This window comes from Gastrolobium bilobum, unplaced genomic scaffold, assembly GCF_033153095.1.
Source record: "Gastrolobium bilobum isolate Gb01-03AN ecotype WA unplaced genomic scaffold, APGP_CSIRO_Gbil_v1 utg5446, whole genome shotgun sequence".
Lineage (NCBI taxonomy): Eukaryota > Viridiplantae > Streptophyta > Magnoliopsida > Fabales > Fabaceae > Gastrolobium > Gastrolobium bilobum.
The window spans coordinates 13,896-33,964 of record NW_026896865.1 but is presented as its reverse complement, the minus strand read 5'-3'; the positions used below and the strand labels follow the sequence as shown (position 1 = coordinate 33,964).

The following is a 20,069-nucleotide window of genomic DNA, read 5'->3' as shown; positions in this document are numbered from 1 at the left end:
CACAACTTGGTTGTCACAATATCCTTCCCCTTATATAAAAGATAAAATAATCTCTTATAATATGAAAAATATTAATATCTATCAAAACATATTAAAAAGAAGATGCATGTTGTTAACATTTTCCTTAAAAAGTAGGGCTGTACATAGGTCGGGTCAGGTTTTTGTGCCGAGTCGACCCAACTTGATTTTTATAGGTCAGGTATTTTGACTCGACCCGCTTTATTTTGATCTAAGTCAGGTCTGACTTGGTTTGGATTTTTTTGAACTAGTTCAGAACCGGGTTGGATCTGACCTGACATGATTTTTGAAGTGGGTCTGACTTGATTTCTGAAGTGGATAAAATCCGACCTGACCCGTTTTTGACTTGGTTTCGTCACAAAATTTCGTCGAAATTTCTACGTTGCAAATGACGAAAATTTCGTCACAAAATTATTTTTTCGTCGGAATACATTTTGTGGAAAAGCGACAGAATCTTTTCTCTAATGAGATTTTTTACAAAAATAAATTTTCTATCGAAATTTAGTTTCCGTCAAAAGTTTTGACGAAAATGATTTCCTCCATCAAATGTTTTAAACGAAAAAAGAATTCCGTCAAAAATTTTAACGGAATGTTTACTTTCAAAATTTCGATAAGAATGTGTTATGACGAAAATTTCGACGAAAATTGTTTTGAGGAAAATGTTTCATTCGAAACTTTCGACGAAGTTTAGATTCTCTAAAGAATTTTGACAGAATATTTTTTCCGTCAAAATTTTTACGAATTTTTTTGACAGAAATGTGCTTCGTTAAAAATTTTGATGGAAAGATTTTTTATCAAAAAACTTGACGAAAATATTTAGTCGAAAATTTCCGATAGAAATGTGTTTCGCTAAAAATTTCGACGAATTTTTTTTTGTCAAAATGTTCAATAAAAATGTTTTCGCCGAAATTTGAATTCTGTAAAGAATTTTGATAAAAAAATTTTCCGTCAAAAAATTTCGATTGAAATGTGTTTCGTCAAAATTTTTGATGAATATATTTTTTTATGAAATATTTTGACGAAATTTAGATTCCGTAAAAAAATTTGACAAAAAAAAATTTCGTCAATTTTTTTTACAGAAATATTTTTAGTCACAAATTTTGATGAAAAATATTTTTTGTCATAAACTTTTGCGAAAATTTTTGATAGAAATATTTTCCGTAAAAAATTATGACGTAATTGTTTTATGTTAAAACTTTTCGTTTAATGTAATTGTGATTTTTTTTCACATAATAGGTATGGGTCAATGAGTCATTATTAAAAAAAGTCAGGTTTAAAACTGACCCTAATAAAAGTGAATCAATATTTAAATCAGTTCAAAAAAAAATGTATTTATGAATCAGGTCAAAGTCAGATAAAAAACATATTAAAAAGTGTTACAGACCACTGTAAATCTCAAAGCTTGCGTACCGTGGAATCATTTATCAACAACCATTTTGTAAAATACCTTGCCTTAATTAATTAATTTATTTTTTGAGCACAGTTGTATCAATTCTAAATAAAAAAAAGGCAGTATTACCACACAGAAAAAGACAGATATTTTTGTTTCAAGATTTACTATTTTTAAAAAGAGGTTGTACTTATCATTTTTTTTCTTATTGCTTCTTATAATTATTTTGTTATTATTAGATTAAAATTGAATTGATAGTTACAAAATATCGTCGAGAGAAAATTATTAGTTTAATTTTAATCCAATTATAACAAAATAATTATAAGAGGTGATAAAAAAAATAATAAACTCACAAATTAATTGTATAAATTATTATTTTAATAGAAAATAGAGAGTTTTATTTCGGTAATCATCACTCCAAAATAAATAAAATAATTTTTTAAATTATAAATTGTATATTAAATGTTATATATTGAACAAATAAAGTTATAAATCAAGTATTAAAATTTAAGGAGTTATAAAAGTTACATTTTTATAAAAAATTATAAATTTAATTTATATTTTATATCATTTATCTTGTAATTAAAAACAAGTAATATTCTTTATTATTTTTTGATAAACCACATGCATGCTGTTTAAGCTGGGAATATCCACATTAAGATGAAGCAAGCTCTTCCAAAGAATTTTTTTACAAAAAAAAAATTAGTGCAACTTGTAAAATTTTATAAATAAAAAAATTTATAAATATAACATGTCTCTTTAATAATATTCACACCATCAAGTGGGGAAGAAGGGAAAGCAGAAAAAACACAGTGGAAAAAAAGTGCATAAACAGACTAGGATTTTTCTTTTCTTTTTTGCTGCTAGCTACAAAACTGTCAACGGTACCCACAAAGTCACACGAAAAATAGCCAATCATATCAACGGTGGTTCCGTTGGGAAAAGTGAAGTAAATGCTAAATAATAATATTGCCCTTTTGCATGACCAAATTGAGGGCATTTCAGTCATCTCAGCACCACATAAATGACATGAGCAGAAACGGACAAACCAATGGCGATTTTGTAATAATCCCCGTAAGTAGGTGGCTTTCTCTAGGAAATAATAAAAGGGTTCGTTTAATCTTAGGTTGAGGGAGAGATCTTCTATCATATTGTGACACATATGTGATGGGACCCACCATTTAAAGAAAAAATAAAAAAATAAAGGTCATAATTTTCGATGAGTGTGTAGAAAATAAAACTGCTCTTATGCAACATAAGAAGAGTTTTTCCCATAATAAAAATCACATGTTTTGTTTTGTTTTACTGCGATTATTTAAATTAAATTGGTTTTATTTATTTTAGATTTAATTTGGAATAATAAAGGAAGAGAGAGAGGGAGGTACTAGAAGGTGGATGGCGGTGCGTTCCAATTTCACACACGTCTCCTTCGTCTGAAAGTAACTGTTTGCTCGCTTTTTTCTCGAACCTTCCACCGGAGATCCTTGCCGGACGGCCATCGGAGCTCCGTATCATCGGAATCTGGCCTTGATCGGCTGGATTCGATTCGATTGGGTTCGGCATCGACGGTGACCGTGGTAGTTGAGAGCTGAAACGGTGGCGTTTTGAATCTGTTCGTGTTTGGGTGAAACGAAAATGAATGGGATTGGGAATGGAGGTTTTAGCAGCATGGAGATGGAATACATAAGGAGGCATCATAGACAGGAGCCCGGGGAGAATCAGTGCTCCTCAGCACTCGTTAAGCATATCAGAGCGCCGGTTCCTCTGGTAATCAAGTTCTTCTTTCGATTCTTCATCATGCTTTTGTTTTGTACGATGAATTTTTTTTTTCCTTTTTTTGATTTTGTAGTTGCTGTTCTTTTTTTTTTCCTTTTTTTTGGATTGGATAGTTTGATCTGTTTGTTTTTTGAATACTATTGTCAATGTCAATATGGTAAATGTTTGTATCAGGCACTTGAATGGAAGATACTCGATTTGTTTGTCAAATAGTTATTCAGATTTCGATATGTTCTCTATTTGTTTATCTCTGCAATTTTTGCTATGGAATGAAGAGTTTTGACTTTAGGAATGGCATACTTCCTGACAAGAGTTTTGTATAATGCAGAAACTAAGGCTCTGTTTGATTTCTGTTTTGCAAAACAGTTTTTTAGTTTTCAGAACAAAAAAACTAAAAAACTCTTTGGTAAGACCTGTTTTGTAAAAAATGTTTTGAAAACTATAACTGTTTTTTTGTTTTAAAATCAAATTTAGAAAACATGTCTGAGTTGTAAGAAAAAAATATAGAAAACAACTGTTTCCGTAACTATTTTACAAAACAATTTTAAGAACAAAAAAACTAGAACACAATCAAACAGACCCTAAACCCCTACCCTTTATGTATGGTTATGGTTTATTTACCATGTCTCTCTCTGGAATTGCTTATTTATTCTGTGCTGGTTTCTATTTTATTTTTCTGTGTGTAGGTGTGGTCCTTGGTGAGGAGGTTTGATCAGCCGCAGAAGTACAAGCCGTTCATAAGTAGGTGTGTGGTGAGGGGAAACCTTGAGATCGGAAGTCTTAGAGAAGTTGATGTTAAGTCGGGGCTTCCTGCCACTACTAGTACTGAAAGATTGGAGCTCCTTGATGACAATGAGCATATCCTTAGCATCAGGATTATTGGTGGTGATCATAGACTTAGGGTATGAATATCTCCTTACAGAAATTTATCTGCTTTATTCTTCTGAAAAAAAAAAAAAAAAAGAGCATTTTCCTCAGTTAAGAGACCACTCTGACTACACTTCTGTCCATGTTTTGTGCTCAACCTTCTCTGTAATTATATATGTTTCTGTGCTTAAGGAACCCATCTCACCAATCATAAGCAAGATATGCAAACTTGTGAGTGGATTTTCTAATGTTAAAAATTCACATTATCTGGTCTGGTGAAATTTTTATGCCTATTTCTCTTTTTCGCATGCATTAAATAGATGTTGTCCAATTACAATTTGTCAACACTAATGAAGAAAGAAATAGACACAAAAATTTCACTTGACCCTCTCATGTGAAATTTTAACACGAGAGGATCCATTCCGTTCAAATTTAGTCTTTGTTGGCAGCTTAAAAGATCTCTAATTCATAGTTGTGATATTGGCACCATTAGGGAGGTCTATTAGTTAGTTGATTGGGTGTATACATTGTGTTTCATTCATAGGGTTGATCATGTGCTCAGTTGAAGGAAGATGCTGAATAGTACAGTCTTTATTGCTTATAATATTTTATTATATTGTTCCAAGATGCTGAGTAGTATCACCACTAGCCAACACTACACACGTTTCTTTTGCTTGGGGTTGAGAGGAGTTTTTTCTGCATATAAATTTGTCCTTTTCTCTTTTTGATGGTAAGTTCGCTACTTGACTTGACTTTTCCAATGCACGGGATCTCTTCTAGTTAGTCTTTTCTGTTATGATTTCGCCACGTCAAAACATGCAGGAATAATTGAGATGTTTTCTGCACTTATTGCTTAATGTAGTTTGAATTTTTGTTAGTTAAAGAGATTAGTGCATGCTCTTAATTCTAATTCTATTTCAAGCCCTGCACAACATTTTAGAAAACAGAAAATAACTGTTATGTTCAGATAGTGGCAGTTGTTCTGTCAGTTTGAAGGTAATGAAAGTCTCAATAAGTTCCTTGAATTATGGTTCTGGCTTCCATTCTCTAGCACGTATATGTTTCTAGCTAAGTTCAGACAGCTAAAATTTTCATTGTCTCGGAATTGTCAGATCAATAACAAGTTAATATTTTTTGCATTCTATTTGTTGACAATAAACTGTTATAACTTGCTGACTGTAAAACAGATATTCCTGTATGAGACATGTAAATGGAATTGCTTGTCATGAACCAACTATCACAAAAGCTTAAGCCACATGAATGGTTTATACTTTTATAATATATCTTTAACGTTGCTTCCAAGTCACTGATCTGTCAACACTTAGGTATTGCTCACTAAGCAGTTTGGCTCATTCTCCTCCATCTCCCACCCACAAATAAAAAATATAAATAGAAAAAAGTTAAGCTTTTGATCTAATAAGCTGTATCTTATGTCTTTCAGAACTACTCGTCTATCATGTCCCTCCACCCGGAAATTATTGAAGGAAGGCCAGGTACCCTGGTGATTGAATCTTTTGTGGTGGATGTACCTGAGGGGAACACCAAGGACGAGACCTGCTACTTTGTTGAAGCCTTGATTAAGTGCAATCTCAAATCACTTGCTGATGTCTCAGAAGGGCTTGCTGTGCAGGACCTCACCGAACCAATTGATCGTATGTATGAGCTGTTGATAAGTGGCTGATAACTTGGCTGCCATGGATGAAGTTTCGAGGGCTTTCCTATTTCGGAGGCTTAGGAGACAGACTGGCAAATGGCAATGGTGCTTGTTCTATCTGTTATAGAGTAGAAGGGTTGTTCATTCGATTTGCTCTATTAATTATCTTTGTTGTATATGCTGTTTTCTCTCTTCTGTAGTTAAAGAACAGAAATATTTTAGACAGGTGTCTGAATCCAGTACATAAAAGGCGAAGGACCAGGTGCTTCGGCGTGATCTCTATGTGATGTACTTGTATAATACGTGCTGGTGACAGTGGGTCTGTAAAATTGTTTCGATTAATCAGTTGTAATTTCTAGTTAAATTAAAATTTTCACATATAGGGGAGATGGAAAAAAATTTCAGTACTCCTAGAAATTTAGTAGAAGTTGCTTCTTAATCCTTATGAATGGATCCCGACGGCTTCTTTGGTTTTCGTTCTTTACGTTACGACCTTTCATGTCACTGGAGTTGGTAAAATATCGGAAACTTATTAACTTATTTATGTTCACGGCTATTGAAACGACTAATGATGCTAATAAATAATATAACGCTTTTGGTCTGAAAAATGGTGCAAGTAAGTAGAAGGTATGTCTGTAAGCAGAAGGTAAATATTTTAAATAAAAAACTGAAACATCGGTCAACTTGCCAAACTAGGGCGGGATGAGTTGGTTTATTTTTTGGCGGGATAGGGCGGGGTGGGATATCCACTTTGCCATCTCTACTTAACGGTTCAAAAAAATTTAACTTCGCTTAAACTAAATCAAATGAATTAATTAATGCACTTAAAATAATTAACTAATAATTATAAAATAATTTAAATTAATATAGACTGAATTAAACTAAAAAAATTAACAAAAATAAATTATATTTAATTCATTGACACTTCTTAATTAAATTAAATTAACTAATAGTTCAAAAAAATTAATATAACTTAAACTAAATAAAATAAAATTAATTAACACTCCTAAAACAATTAATTAGTAGTTATAAAATAAATTAAATTAATATATACTGAATTAAACTAAAATAATTAATTTAAATTATTTTATAACTATTAATTAATTATTTTTAGGAGCGTTAATTAATTTTATGACATACACGTAATATGCTATACTGCATAACATGTTTGATGTCACGTAATCTCGTTGCATTGCGCAGCAGCTTACGTGACCATGCAACTTCTGCCACGTGTCAACACCTAACTCGCTAGATGTTGTAGCGAATTAGGCGACGTGGTATTTTGGAAAAATATTTGCAAAATATGGCATTAAGATGATTTTTGCAAAAAGTGTGACACTTTGGTCATTGTCCCAGAGACAGTAGCATCATGTTGAGAACATAATTTAATAATTCAACTAGCCTTTTGGCACACTTCGCACGGGCAATCTGCATTGCGCAGTGACTTACGTGGCCATGCATCTTCTGCCACGTGTCAACACCTAACTCGCTAGATGTTATAGCTAATTAGGTGACGTGACATTTTGGAAAAATATTTGCAAAAATATGGCATTAAGATAATTTTTTGCAAAAAGTGTGACACTTTGGTCATTAGTAGCATCATGTTGAGAACAAAATTTAATAATGAGTAAATATCATTTTCGGTATTCAGCAACTTTTATGATGCCATTTTAGTCCTTAGCAAATAAAAAGGCTATTCGTGGTCCATAAGAAATTCAAAGTGGACCCATTTTAGTCTTTTTGAGGGACTAATGGGTTTTTTTTGAATTTATAAGGGACCACGATTTCAATTAAATGGGTCCATTTTGAATTTCTTAGGGACCACGAATAACCTTTTTATTTTCTAAGGACTAAAGCGGACATCGTGAAATTTGCTGAGGACCAAAAAATGATATTTACTTTTTAATAATTCAACCAGCCTTTTGGCACACTTCGCATGGGCAATCTGCATTGCGCAACGACTTACGTGGCCATGCATTTTCTGCCACGTGTCAACACTTAACTCGCTAGATATTGGAGCGAATTAAGTGACGTGAAATTTTTTAAAAAATATGGCATTAAGATAATATTTTGCAAAAAGTGACACTTTGATCATTGTCCCAACATCATGTTGAGAACATAATTTAATAATTCAACTAGCCTTTTTGACACTTTCGCACGGACAATCTTACTAATCAAATTATTAGTATAAACAAATACGTGCAAACTCGTGCTGATAATGAATATAAATGTTTAATTAATACATTATAAGTTTTATATGTTGGTTATTTGTTTAATAAATAACGTCAAAAATTTAATTAACATGCGGCTTTTGAACCCGAAGCTAAAGAGGAAGTGATAACATGAGATAAATTTTTTACAGCATCCAAGCAAAATCAATTGTACTATAATTATTCAAATATCATTCTCAAACACAAATAAATTATTAAAACCTAATCCAAACAGAACATTTTGTTTCAGAGTTGTTAGCCAACTAAAAGTTCTTGACCAATAGCTCATAGACCATCACATACAAAATCTGAAAAATAACAAAAAGGAAAGCTGAGAAGAGGCCAATTTGAGGTTCAGAATAACGTCAGCAAATGAGGCCAGTTTCACCAGATGGGAACCCTAATTCAAATAACTAGCCTCACTTTTGCTGAAGCCAGCTGGAAATGTTAGCCAATGACCAATGTTGATCTATTACAGACATAGGAGGTACATGCTATTGAGTACGATCAAATCCATATGTGGGCAATGTTGATGTAGGATATGGCGTGCTGTGACTAGGAAAATGCATTCCAGGGGCCATTTGTGGTGGCATAGTTCCAGGTGGCATGTAAATATTATTGTGCATCTGTGGTGGCATGGACTGAGGTCCTGCCGGTGGAGCTGTCCCCCATCCACCATGAGATTGAGGCATCAGAGCTTGCTCAGAAGTTGGAGTATATTGAGACCCATTGTATTGTTGAGCAGGAGGACCCATCATGGGAACAACAGGATGTTGTCCTAAAATTGAGGGCGGGGCGTTCACAACAGGTGTATTAGGAATTGTATAGTCTCTACTCCTGTCATTATTGACCTGTAATTAAACAAATCGTCCTTGGAATTAAATATAAACCGAAGCCATGATAGAAGTATAACTCTTGTAAGAGTGACTAACTACAAACGGGTTCCTACTTACGGTAAGCTTGAAAAATGATTTCTTAGTATTCAATACCAGTTGATCACTGCCACCCACAAAAAAATGAAAAGGAATATCTAAAACTAAACAGCAAATCTAAAAGTATGAGACAGGATCATTATATTAGGATTTTGTAATTAAAGCAGTCAAGAAGTTCCAAAAGAAAGGTGCAGTGGTGGAAAAAAAATTTCAGCACTCCTTGTACCAAGTAGATTACCTACTAAACTTATAAAATATTACTCACCTAACTCCACTAACTCCACTCACTTCTCTGTTATTAATATCATATGAATCTCACTTATTTCTTTAGTAAGGAGTACGCACTATACGAGTACTGAAAAATTTACTCTTGATGGAGACCAATGTTAGTAAGGAGAATTTTGTCACGCTTCAGTACAAAGATTTCCAGCGTATGATAAACCAACATCATCCCAGAAAGTAAAAACCAAGAGTCCAAAACTAAATTCTCAAGTTCTGAGTATGTTTAACTAGGTATATCCAAGAAAGAGGATTGGCTTTGTTTGATTACATAACAAAGGGACCATTGTTTTATCATAGTGGTACAAGACATTCAGTTCACATACTCTTTCAAGCATTTATTTAAATGACATCAATCCTCACAACAGATAGTGTTGATTGTTTACCTTTATACTAAGATCCGTATGACGTGAATATGAGAGGTGAAGCTTGCAAAAACCTCCGTCATATATGCAGTGTCCTTCCAAGGCTTCCTTGGCCACAACAGCTGTCTGAGTATCTGTAAGCCATTGTATGTCAATGTCTCAAACTTATCTTGACAGTAAAAAATAAACAAGGCAAGTAAGAGTTTCTAACTATCAATAAGGTCAATATCCCCCATGCTTCCATGCTGAATTGCTGACACAAATGCATACATAGCGCATTTGAATTACATTATTAAACTAATCAAAGATAAGTAAGCACCCTGCAGAGGAGATTCCCAGCAAGCAATAGATTATTTTGAGAACAATCATATCTAGAAAATATTTACCTAAAGGGAAAATAGAGAGAAGAACAAGAAGATGCAGCTTCTCTCTTAAATATTCTATCCAAAATAAATCAATCTCAGTAATCGACCACTTCTATTTTGAAGAATTATTAGATTATGTGGGGCAAAACCTCCCACGTTAATACTGCAAAGGGAGTTCATCTAAGTTTATACATAGGGGCACACAGTACGACTTGTCCCTTTCCTCACCAATTTACAGAATCACGCAACACCGAAGCACATTTGAAAACTTTCCCCAAATGTAATGTTTAAAACTTATGAGACGTAGGGAACAATTGACAAGCACACTCACTTGGTTTTGTACAAACAGTAATAATCAACAGTACAAACATAATTTATCAAAATAATGACGGGCACAGTTCTTCGAAGAACCTAACATAACCTAACCTGGATATTGAATCAGAGCTTGTACACCACCATTCTTATCAAACATCGCAATCTTTTGGACAGGCCCAAAAGCAGAGAAAACCTATCACGACAAGCAAAAAAGGGGGGAGGATATTATTAGCTAAACTTTATTATCAATCAATAATGTAAAAGATGGCTGGTTGAGGTTAAAAGTACCATGTGTAGGACATCCAATGTTACAGCATATTGCATGTTCTCAATAGATGCAAGAAGAACATTACTCTCGGTCTCCAGTCTTTTCCCATCCAAACCAACCATGGCCTGCAAAAGTTATAAATGAATATTAAAAAAAAAATCCTCAGTAAGCAAGTCAGTATGCATGACAGCCCCTTGGCAGAAGGCACACACCTAACAGATGTGCATGAAGTAAACATTCAATTTAGAAGAAGCAATTTGGAATGCTACAATTGCACGTTGGAACAGGTCACAAAATGTCATATTGTTACTCCCGTAAAAACAGAAATATTTACTGTCAAAATGTTACCTGGCCACTACCCTCCACGGCTGATTGAGCAACAGGAAGATAAGGATTAGTGTAGTCTCTGAAGAAAAAAGAATCAATTAAAGAAAAAAATAAGTAATATCATAGAAAGAAAAAGGGCTTAAAACCAATATGAAAGGTGAGATATAGAACCAGCATCCACAACAAAGAAAACACTAAAAATCAACACGGAAAGTAAAGAAATAAAATAAAAAAGTTCCGCAAAAACTTGGTTTTGTGTAAGCCAGCAACACCAAGGAAATCGGCAATACCTGCTCCTGTGGCTTTGAAACTTAACGCTTAAATCTGTATGTCCAGAATATGTGATCCTAAGGGTACATGGGCCCACATGCTCAGGAAGCAGATACCTGATACCAGGGTGAGAATAAAGATAAAAATCAGAAATAAATTGAGAAATAATAAGAGCTAACTAATGTTCTAATAACTACTTAGCACTTTTTTTATTCAAGATTGGTCCAGTTAGCATTATGTAGCTAATAACTATATTCCATAATTCGATGATACATAAAATTACATAGTGCAAAAAAAAAGCCTATAAAACCCCATAACAAATTGAATACAAAAAGAACTACCAAATTGTGAATATACAACGATCCAGCAGTTGACTGCTGACCAGTCTGAGAACATATACACCACATCTACCCCCATATGATCCACAGCAGTGGAGCTAAATACCTTGTCAAATATGTAATAGTAATACAATTGTTACCTAGGTATGCTTCTTCCATCCAAAGCATCTTTTGCAGAAGTGGCAGTCTCTGCATCTGAGAATTGCACCAGTGCCTACACAGTTGTACATAGAATAAGCTTGTGCTCATACGATAAAAAAAGGTACAATAAATAAGAGTGACCTATTATTAAACCTGGAATCCTGCTGTCTTCTCGAAAGTAGTAATCTTATGCACAAATCCAAAGGCTGAAAAAACCTGCAGAAGGGAATAATAAGCTTTCTGGATGATATTTACTAAAATGGATCTTGACAATTGAACATGAAATGGACAATGTCTGGAGCCTTCTAAGTTATAAGGTATGCTGTGGAAAAGTGATAATACCAACAAATCTAGAATTTCAGCATATAGGCAAGGCAATCCATCACTTACATAAACTAACAAACTTCACTTTATTTATGGACACTAACGATTAACAAACCAAACCACAATAAGACTTAAATAACACTATGGAAGTATAAGGCTTTAAGCAAATCAATATATCTCTTGAAATTATCTGCAAATGAAACATTAAGAAACTATCAAAACAATTGTGAGAGATTTTTCATTAAAGATATAGTATTAACTGCAAATAATGAGGGGAAATGGTTCGGCCGAGTGGTTCAATTCAGATAACAGTTTTCTTAAATAAATAACTGCATAGAATATATATAACTGAGTTTTGAAGGTAATTGTGTGATTCACTTTGATACTTGAATATTTGATTCAAACAAAGGAATTATGAAGTAAATTACCTCTTCAATTATGAACTATGTGAAAACTCAGCATTCAATTGCCAAGTTTAGAAGGAAACTTTTATCCTACTTTCAAATAAGACTTAGAAACTCTAAAGCACAACCAAAAATTAGTTGGAACAAAAATGAAATAACTGAACAGAACAGAATCCAATGAGTCAATGAAGCACGGATGCACAAATGAAAAAAAAAATGGCAAGATCCTAAACTGCAAGAATGGTAGGAGTTGAGGGGAAGAATAGGGAAGAAAGAGTTAGTGTTAAGGAAAGGAGAAAGGAGACAAACACACAAGCGCTATTTCTCCCAAAGCACTAAGCAGCCATCGAAGATATTGCCTTGACATGGGCCTGCTGATTCATTTACATACATGTCAACAATTTTTCCATAGCCTGACAAAGAAAAACCTAATCACAAAACTAAATGACCAGCATCCACATGATGACAGTGTTAGCATATAACTAATTACACACATGTAATTGCTCACCAAGTGCAAAACATCAATGCTTACAAGGCGTGCATCTGCACCCTCAATCGTTACCAACAATACATTCCCAGCAACATCTGCAGCAGTTTTATTATTCACTATTTCTTGCCTATTTGAATATTGTAGATATACAGTCTTCCCTCGCACTTGGGCAGGCTCAGATGATGAGGCATAGTACGATATCATTGCAATGGCTTGGTTTAAATCTGCCTGGAGATTATAGTTACAATATAACTAATAATCAGTAACCTTATATGAAGGGGAAAAAAAGATAGAGAATAAGAAACAAAAGGGAAAACAAAAATCAAATCTACTCACAAATTCAATAAAAGCTTGATTTCGATTTGCTCCAACATTGCATTTTGTGTTCACAACTTTACCAAAGGGCTTCCCAAGTTCAATCAACTCCTCCTCTGTGCACTCCCATGGCAAGTTTCTCAAATGAAGCACCTTTGATGGCGGTTGAGTGTAACGGAACTGTGGCTGAGTAGATACCGATGCCATTCCAGACAATAACCCTAAACCTTTAGACTACAATATCCATTTCACAACCATAAGTATGTTTCTCAAAATAATGTCCAACAGAGGACGATAATTTACGCATAATTTAGCCAGCATGCTTCACAAAGGTACAACAATCAAACCTTATCGCACAAAAATGGCAACAAGATCAGCTGAATGTAATTTAGATATTTCTAGATGCCAGGGGAAAAAATAACAATGTTTTGGGGGTAACAACAAAGTGCATATGCAATTCCAGAAAAAAAATAAAAAAATAAAAATGAATGGACCTAATCTCAAATAAAGGAGATCTCTGAGAAGTAGTAGCTAACGGATTTAGGGAAAATTATCGAGATCCACAATAATTAAATCAGAAGAAGTGAAAAATGAGTTAGGGCAAGTTAAATTACCTGAGAGAATTCGGAAGAGGATAAGATTTTGACGAGTTCACGCAATTAACATAAAAATTCTCTGTTATCACCGTCCCGTCAATTGTTTATGGAACCCCGTGTGTTGTAGCGTCTGTCTTTTCCCACCAACAGAGTTATTGCACAACCCAGAGATAAACTAAATTCACGTCCCTTCTTCACGTTGAACCGCAATCACATATAGATGAGACTTTTTTATTAAAAATAATCGATAGCTATATTATTTAATTTGTTTTTTATTTAAAAAAAAATCAATAGCCATCTGTTCTTTCTGTTGCGGGTTTAGCCTGAACTTGACGACTATGACCCTTCGAAGGTTATCGCTTGTTTTAATAATATAACTACTCCCTTTCTTGCTTAAGCGAACGAAATAAAGTAAAATGCATAGTCATAATTTGGCGGTCAAAAACAGGGCAGAACAGAACAGAACGAACTCATTTTTTGGTAAATTGATAGTGCGAAATGTGGGTGAGGACGAATCAATGTAAAATATATTCGAGTCCACGGATCCACCTATTTCGCCCACTAAACGGGGCAAGACGAGTAGACTCATTTTTTTGGCGGGACATACATTTTATCACCTCTAGTCAAAATATGATATTTAAAATAATGGATTTGATTAATGACAATTGCAATAGGAAAGACGCAGAAACTCAAATTCAAAATTGAAATAGTCGAGTACATGGTAACTAAAATCTGTGCTTTTATGATTTTTTTTTTATCAAAATGCTTTCATTAAAATTTCAAATGTTTTATGATTTTACGTTTTATGTTTTTATTTATTTTTTATTTTTAGATAAAAACTCGATTTTAACTATTTTGGTTGAATATGTTATGATTTCAAACATAGATTGATATTTAAAAAAAAAAATTGATGCTTTTCATCACATGTCTTATATAATTTTATTTTATTTTTTAAACTTGAACCATTGGTGTGTTAGAATAAATTTGTTTCCCCACTAAGGATAGAATATGTGGATATAAGAAACACAGTGATATAAACTGAAGCTCCACAATAAAGTTACCACAAATGGGTCTCAACCTCTCAGGTTTCTACCAAGATTCCAAGAATAATAATGGCTAGGCTAATGAGTATGCAAAATGTGTTTCTTCACGGAGAAGATGAGTATTTATAGGGGCAAAATAAGAATCCCTGGTGTGATGGCCGTGTGTCATAATTAGCGTCAAGGGCTTGGGTTCAAACTCTGTTGGCCGATGTGATGATTTTGTTGGTGGATGATATGTAATCTCTCTCAGAAATTTTCAAAGAGGTTGGAGGTTTTCCCTGACCCTAGTGGGTTATCGGTGTCTAACCTCACTTAAACTTTTTGTTACCAAAAAAAAAAAAGATTTTATATAAAAATGAAACAGGGATAAAAAATAATAAAAGTAAAATCGTAATATAAAAAAAATCATATATATGTAAAAGCGTTTAGAGTATTACTAAAAATATTTTGATAAATTTTTTTTATAAAAACATAAAAACGGAATGGTAAAACAAAATTTTAACGGAACAGTGACCAAAGTGCCACGTTTGGACAAAAAAATTACCAGACTGCCACGCCAACAGTAAATTTTGCCAAAATGCCACGCGGAATAATTCGCTACACAGTGTAGCGAATTATGCATGCAAGTAATTCGCTACGCAGTGTAGCGAAATATGCCACGTCAGAACCAAAAATGCCACATGTCAAATTTTGCAAAATTCGCTACATATTTGGTTCTCAAAATTTGACATGTGGCATTTTTGGTTCTGACGTGGCATATTTCGCTACACTGTGTAGCGAATTACTTGCATACATAATTCGCTACACTGTGTAGCGAATTATGCCGCGTGGCATTTTGGCAAAATTTACTGTTGGCGTGGCAGTGTGGTAATTTTTTTGTCCAAACGTGACAAAATGGTCACTCTCCCAATTTTAACTAACATAACTGTTTTGCTTTATGGGCTTCGCTATGAGTGTGACAGTACGTGTGTATAAGAAAGGGAAATCGGGCGTGGCAAGAGGCATAAGAATTAAGCCCCACCCCCTAATGGGCTATAATGGCTAGCTTAGTGGATTGGGCTTATAAGACTGTTCTAGAACACAGTTTATGATTAAATCTTTTATTTTTTAAGGGATTAAAGTATCTGTTGTAACTTCAGATAAGTGTATCTGTTGTTTACTATAACAACACCGTTTTTGTTGTTTTTTAATTAAAACTAATCTTCTCTTTTTTATCTAGAGGTGGTTTACCGCTCGCTGCTCTCCACGACGAAGTGACGAAGTGGCTTCATTCATGCGCTCTGTAATACTTGAAAAAAGGAGGCACCTTTATATTCACCGCCCTCAATCTATCTTTACCCAATTATTCGTAAGGATGGAGGTAGAAACAAAATAGAGGAGAGAGACAAATATATATATATATATAGAGAGAGAGAGAGAGAAATGGGGATGTTCAAGTTCTTGTGGTAAAGGAGGGGATCTCCGAAATTTCCATTTCACGTTGAATTTCCAAATAGCTTTTTAGGCGACACGACGCGGAGGAGAAAAAGGAAAAAGAGAAGGGGGGCAAGGTGGAGGAAAGAAAACAGAAAGGAGAAGATAGATCCCGTAGGAAACTTAAAAAGGCTTAGAAGCAAGCTAGGGTAGGCTATTACTTTTCTTGATTTTGTTTATGTTTGTAAAAAGCTTGTTTTGATTGTTTTGCCAACTCATACAGTTGTTCCACTCTTGAAAATGCGAATTTGTCTATATTGAAGTGTTCTTATCTTCTCCCATACACACACTAATTTCGTTTTCTGCCTGGTGGGCTCATAGGCTTGCAACACAAGTGTAAGTTTCACACACATTTGTTGCTTTTTTCCCTCCCCATAAAGTCAAGACCCCAAATAAGATTCATTCGGGATTTGGTTCTTCTCTAATTCAATTCAATCTCACAAAACCAAATCAAATCGAAGTTGAAACTTTGAAACCTCTGCTTCTGTTTCCTTTGAAAAACAAAAAAAAACCCAACCTAACTCAAAGGAAAAAATAAAAAAAAATTGAACAAAAGAAGAGATTGTTTTTTTCGATTTGGGTTTTTTGAGGTGGAGCCTAACAATCCCAGATTAATGTTAAAAAAAATCACAAGAAAGAGAAGTGGCTTCGTCGTGGAGAGCAGCGAGCGGTAAACCGCTTGAGATAAAAAGAGAAGATTAGTTTTAATTAAAAAACAACAAAAATGGTGTCGTTTTACTGAACAACAGATACACTTGTCTGAAGTTACAGCAGATACTTTAATCCCATTTTTTAAATGATAATATTATATTAATGAGGAAGGATATTTTTATGTGATAGGTTATTCTATGTATCATTTTTTCTGCCTACCTTTGCTTACCACCCTCCAACACTGTTAGATCAAAATCTCAAAAAGAGAGAGAAAAATAAATGTTAGTTAAGATACTGATCTAATAGTGTTTTAGAGTGGTAGGCAAAGTTAGGCAGAAAAAATGGTAGGTAGAATAATCTATCCCTATTTTTATTACCAAAAAAATTACTATCAATTCACTACCTATATAATTATCATTGAATCATATAGAGAGAATGCTAAAAAGTTTCTAAAAAGAGAGAAAATGTTGATCCAATGATAATTAGATAAGTACTAAGTTAATAGTAAGAATATCCCCCTCTATATTAATATGATTGGGAGTATTTCTTTTTCTCTATAATGACTTGTGTCAATAGTTTTTTCTCTTCATTTTTTACTTTTACTTAATCATTTTAATCAAATATTTACAAAATGTACTTGTAGGAATAAATATTTGCTTTACACATAAATAAAAATTCACGTTATATAATATTAATATCTGAATTAAAAGGATGGATATTTAGATCATATAGTGATAAAATGGCTTTTTGAGCCTTTTGCCCCTCATTAATTAATTAATAACTATTTTGCCCCTTGTCGATAACTATTTACCAATCTGCCCCTCTTTAATCGATTAACTTGAAGATTTAATCGATTAAATGGTAAAAATAGACAAAAATAGTTGACTCGAGATTTAATCGATTAAATCTCCTCTTTAATCGATTAAATCTTCAATAATAGGAGCAAACTATCGTTTGGGCCAGCAGAAAAATGCCACAGCCTTTATATTCTGAATTATTTGTTCTTGATATTGACCGAACCAAAAACTACATCGATTCTTGATAAGACAATAATTGCAACTGTGAAAATCTTGAAAGCCATCCTTTGGCCGAATCCCAAGGAAATCGAAAGAAAATGCAGGAAAAGGAGATGAGAATCTGAATGTTGTTTATTGATTCAAAAAATAATAATATGATACAGAGAGAGAGAAAGACTTGCCATCCAAGACGGTGAAGGCGAAACCGAGATGGCAGAGACCTTTGGAAAGGAACTCAATGTGTTTATCGCGTTGCAGCTCCAACCCGTGAAGAAAAATCGAATCAGAAAAACGATATAAGAAAATTTGAGAATGAAGGAGTGAGAGTGAGAGTGAGACTGACATGACGGATTGGGCGTTGGGAGGAATGGTGGCGAAGAGTTGGTAAATCTTGGGAGATTTAATCGATTAAATAGGGAGATTTAATCGATTAAATGATTTAATCGATTAAATCCCGAGTCAACTATTTTTGTTTATTTTGACCATTTAATCGATTAAATCTTCAAGTTAATCGATTAAAGATGGGCAGATTGGTAGATAGTTCTGGGTAAGGAGAAAAATGATTATTAATTAATTAATGAAAGGTAAAAAGGTCAAAAAACTGTGATAAAAGCCTTAATTAAATTGTAAAATTTCTAAAATATAAGAGATAATATTTACATAATAATAGAAACTTTACATAAAAGTATATTAATATATAAATCGTAGGTCAACATATACATTACCTGAGGATAATTTACGGGGTAAATATTTTCCCCAGAAAAGCAAAAGAGTTTTATAAAAAAAATCTTATTATTATAATTTAGGGAAAAGTATTTCTCTAATTACCGGAGATAAAGTTATCTCCAGTGAGCTTAAAACGACGTCGTTTTGGGTTATAAGATTAAAAAATTATAATAATAAAGACTAATATAACCCTGCAATATATTATAATTACAAAAATACCTTAATTTTTCTCCCAAAATGACATCATTTTGGCCTCATCGGAGATAAATTATCTCCATTGACTAGAGAAATCTTTTACCCTATAACTTATACTAATAAATATTTATGTCATACGAGGATAGAAACTTAACATTAAAGCATAAATCACAAGGGTGAATATAAATTTTAAATGCGGATAAAAAATTTAAATAGAGGGTTCGCTTTTTCTGCAGTAACAGTAAGTCTGTTATGACGTCATTTTGAGACGAAAATCATGGTATTTTTGTAATTTTAATTTATTTCAGGATTATTATAGTCTTTATAATTATAATTTTTTAATCCCAAAACGATGTCGTTTTGGAGGTAAATGCAGATAACTAAATTATTCTGTTATTCTATTAAATAAAAGCATAATAATATCTAAATTATGACAAAACATGTATATCAGAGGTGAAAGCTTTATATAAAAATATATAAATATTTAAATTGTTGGAACAAATAATTGCAATATACAAAGATAAGACTTTATATCTTAGTTTTTAATATTTAAATCACAGATATTTCCCTCTTCGTTATATATAAGATATCCTCTATTGTAGGGTTTCAGAAACCCTGATATAGACCGCGAACATCATACTCTCAATGTCACGTACAGAAGTAGAGAGAAAGAGGGGAACAATGGGGATGATTCATTTCTCGGAGACAATTTACATCCCTGAGGGGGTGAGCATTAAGGTGCACGCGAAGGTGATCGAGGTGGAGGGTCCTCGTGGAAAGCTGATACGAGATTTCAAGCACTTGAAGTTGAACCTCGATTTTCATCTCATCACCGACGAAGATGGGAAGAGGAAGCTTAAGATCGACGCCAGCTGGTTCGGATCCCGCAAGGCCACCGTCGTCATCCGAACCACCATTGGTAACGTGGAGAATGTCATCAAGTTTCGTCTATGCTCACTTTCCAATCAACTCTAGCATCACCAATAACAACGCCTCCATGTAGATCCGAAACTTCCTCGGTTAAGAGAAGGTGCTTCCTAACAAGTTTTTATTTTATTTTATTTTATTTTTACTTTCGTTTCATTGTTTGGTAATTTTCACTTTCCATTGAGATAATACTTGAATGTCACATTATCCAAGGGTTGATCATAGGGGTTCATTATAGTTTATAGCTGTGTGTCTGTGTTTTCAAAATTTGTTATGATTTTGCATATAGGAATATCAGGGTTCGTTACTTTCAGGTTTGTTAAGTCGTTCAGTTCAGATGATTAACTACCAAATGATGGTAGTCACCCAATCCGAAATAGATGAACACGTTGGA

The 20,069-nt window shown here is 33.5% G+C and overlaps 2 protein-coding genes across 9 annotated transcripts; one reads left to right on the top strand and one right to left on the bottom strand.

Annotated features, from left to right (window-relative positions):
- The first annotated feature begins 406 nt into the window (after positions 1–406).
- On the top strand, positions 407–6,112 carry LOC133302490 (abscisic acid receptor PYL8-like). 2 transcript variants are annotated; one of them, XM_061502267.1, is made up of 4 exons: positions 407–420; positions 3,073–3,175; positions 3,871–4,086; positions 5,493–6,112. In XM_061502267.1, the coding sequence occupies exons 1-4, from the start codon at positions 407–409 to the stop codon at positions 5,730–5,732; spliced, it is 573 nt and encodes a 190-aa protein (XP_061358251.1). In that variant the 3' UTR covers positions 5,733–6,112. The 2 variants fall into 2 exon arrangements, with proteins under 2 accessions (XP_061358251.1, XP_061358250.1); XM_061502266.1 differs by lacking the exon at positions 407–420 and having other exon boundaries at positions 2,774–3,175; positions 5,493–6,109.
- Positions 6,113–8,109: 1,997 nt separating this feature from the next.
- Positions 8,110–13,967, bottom strand: LOC133302492 (polypyrimidine tract-binding protein homolog 2-like). Of its 7 annotated transcripts, XM_061502269.1 has the most exons (12): positions 13,663–13,967; positions 13,070–13,282; positions 12,738–12,961; positions 12,557–12,614; positions 11,669–11,731; positions 11,515–11,588; positions 11,057–11,152; positions 10,788–10,845; positions 10,460–10,564; positions 10,283–10,364; positions 9,513–9,625; positions 8,110–8,766 (listed from the first exon to the last, which is right to left on the bottom strand). In XM_061502269.1, exons 2-12 carry the CDS (start codon positions 13,253–13,255, stop codon positions 8,410–8,412), a joined length of 1,416 nt encoding a protein of 471 aa, XP_061358253.1. In that variant the 5' UTR covers positions 13,256–13,282; positions 13,663–13,967; the 3' UTR covers positions 8,110–8,409. The 7 variants fall into 7 exon arrangements, with proteins under 7 accessions (XP_061358253.1, XP_061358254.1, XP_061358257.1 ...); XM_061502270.1 differs by lacking the exon at positions 12,557–12,614 and having other exon boundaries at positions 12,752–12,961; XM_061502273.1 differs by lacking the exons at positions 13,070–13,282; positions 13,663–13,967 and having other exon boundaries at positions 12,557–12,617; positions 12,776–12,904.
- Between the last annotated feature and the right edge of the window lie 6,102 nt (positions 13,968–20,069).

What these genes read in the sequence shown, in the direction of transcription:
- LOC133302490 (XM_061502266.1), top strand. Translation starts at nt 3,044, where the DNA reads ATGAATGGGATTGGGAATGGAGGTTTTAGCAGCATGGAGATGGAATAC. An exon ending in TCAGAGCGCCGGTTCCTCTG is followed by an intron (nt 3,176 to 3,870) that starts GTAATCAAGTTC and finishes TTCTGTGTGTAG; the next exon opens with GTGTGGTCCTTGGTGAGGAG. An exon ending in GTGGTGATCATAGACTTAGG is followed by an intron (nt 4,087 to 5,492) that starts GTATGAATATCT and finishes TATGTCTTTCAG; the next exon opens with AACTACTCGTCTATCATGTC.
- LOC133302492 (XM_061502269.1), bottom strand. Translation starts at nt 13,255, where the DNA reads ATGGCATCGGTATCTACTCAGCCACAGTTCCGTTACACTCAACCGCCA. An exon ending in CTTTGGGAGAAATAGCGCTT is followed by an intron (nt 11,732 to 12,556) that starts GTGTGTTTGTCT and finishes TCCCTTCTGCAG; the next exon opens with GTTTTTTCAGCCTTTGGATT. An exon ending in TTTCAAAGCCACAGGAGCAG is followed by an intron (nt 10,846 to 11,056) that starts GTATTGCCGATT and finishes TTTTTTCTTCAG; the next exon opens with AGACTACACTAATCCTTATC.